Source organism: Pan troglodytes, chromosome 1 (assembly GCF_028858775.2).
Source record: "Pan troglodytes isolate AG18354 chromosome 1, NHGRI_mPanTro3-v2.0_pri, whole genome shotgun sequence".
NCBI classification, from domain to species: domain Eukaryota; kingdom Metazoa; phylum Chordata; class Mammalia; order Primates; family Hominidae; genus Pan; species Pan troglodytes.
Genome location: NC_072398.2, coordinates 21223944 through 21225728, shown reverse-complemented (window position 1 = coordinate 21225728; position 1785 = coordinate 21223944). Strand labels below are relative to the sequence as shown.

At 47.1% G+C, this 1785-nt stretch overlaps 1 protein-coding gene across 1 annotated transcript; it reads right to left on the bottom strand.

Annotated features, from left to right (window-relative positions):
• Positions 1-1141: 1141 nt before the first annotated feature.
• Positions 1142-1351, bottom strand: LOC107974251 (small ribosomal subunit protein eS28-like). Its single transcript, XM_054678731.1, has one exon. The coding sequence runs from the start codon at positions 1349-1351 to the stop codon at positions 1142-1144; it is 210 nt and encodes a 69-aa protein (XP_054534706.1).
• Positions 1352-1785: the final 434 nt, after the last annotated feature.

The following is a 1785-nucleotide window of genomic DNA, read 5'->3' as shown; positions in this document are numbered from 1 at the left end:
ATTATTTTTGTGTGGACGTGTTATTAATATGTGTTTCATAAATTGTATAAAATTCGTAAAACTCTGGTATGTTAGCCATGATTCTGGTTATTTTGTTAAATCATTGTATGCCACAGAAATAATTAAATTTCCTTGTCAACTGAGACATTATTATTAGGCACTCTCACCAGATCTTTACCAATGGCCATTTACAGTGTGGTTGTTCACAGTTACTTAGTTTATACTCATGCTTTTCTAAAAGTGTTTTGCAAGCAACTATAATCCTAAAGTGGTTGTGTCTTCAAGGAGATGCATGGAAACCTTGGTGCTTTGGGAAAAATTCTCTCAAATTGGGTTTTTTCCTTTGTTCTCACACTGCCATGACAATCAACACAGAAGACTTCTGTGACGAAAGGTGTAGGGTTTTTCCCCACACACCAGGCAGTGGACACCAGCGAGGTGTCCTCCAGTTCAATTCTAACACTATCTACCTGGAGACAGTGTCAGATTCCACAGGCTCGGGGCTCAGTCCCCAAGACTGCCCCTGACACTCCCAGACACCAGTTGCAAGTCCAGGTCTTGGGAACGTCTGACCAACTGGCTTCAAGTTGGGGGTGCCACAACCCTCTCTTTGGGTTTTATTAATTTGCTAGAGTGGCTCACGGAACGCAGGGAAACGTGTTTTCTTGTTTTGTTTTGTTTTTTGTTTTTGTTTTTGTTTTGAGACAGAGTCTTGCTCCATTGCCCGGGCTGGAGTACAGTGGCATGATCTCAGCCCACTGCAACCTCCGCCTCCCGGGTTGAAGCATTTCTCCTGCTTCAGCCTCCTGAGTAGCTGGGATCACAGGCGCCCGCCACCATGCCCAGCTAGCTTTTGTATTTTTAGTAGAGACGAGGTTTTGCCATGTTGGCCAGGCTGGTCTTGAACGCCTGACCTGAGGTGATCTGCCTGCCTTGGCCTCCCAAAGTGCTGGGATTACAGGCTTGAGCCACCGTGCCCAGCCAATTTTTTTTTTTTAACTTGAAACACAAATGCTTTATTTAAAGACACATCTCAATTCCTGCGTGGCAGGCCGAGAATAAAATAAAGGAGAACGCAGCACACCATTCCCACTGGTCAAGTGGTCGAACCCAACATCCAAGACCCAGCCAGCAGCCAAGCTCAGCGCAACCTCCCGACCTCTGGCTCTGACTGCAACAGGGTGAGCACATCGCCCTCGTACACGGGGCCTTTTACATTGTGGATGATGGAGCAGCTCGCATCCTCCATAAATTCCATGCACACCTGTGACCACTGTCCTTTAGAGCCCGTTCTGCCCAGAAGCTTGGTGACCCTGACAAGCTTGATAGGCTGCATGTGGCTGGTGTCCATGATGGCAGTGCGGCGGCAGTTGGGTGAAGATAATACTTATGTTTGCTGGTTTATTAAGAAGGGTATTTTTAAGGATACAAATCAACAGCCAGATGAAGAGACGCATAGGGCGAAGTCTGGAAGGGTCCTAAGCGCAGGAGCTTCTGTCCTCATGGAGTTGGGGTGCAACACCCTCCCAGCCTGTGGATGAGTTCTTCTTCACCTTTCTCTCAGTCTCCACATGTTCAGCTCTCTGGATGCCCCCCAAACCCTGTCCTGTGGGCCTTCTATACTTTATTGGTTGTCCATGATAGAAGCATGGACAACTGTGTCAAACACGATTGGATAAAAATAAAGTCTGATCTAAACCTAGCAGGACCTGTCCACGTCCTTCCTCCAGAGTATGGGGAAGGACCCTTTCTGGAATGAGGGTCTTTTGATCCACAATCAGATTA

Excerpts from the sequence above, each read along its gene's own strand:
- LOC107974251 (XM_054678731.1), bottom strand. The coding sequence starts at position 1,351 with ATGGACACCAGCCACATGCAGCCTATCAAGCTTGTCAGGGTCACCAAG.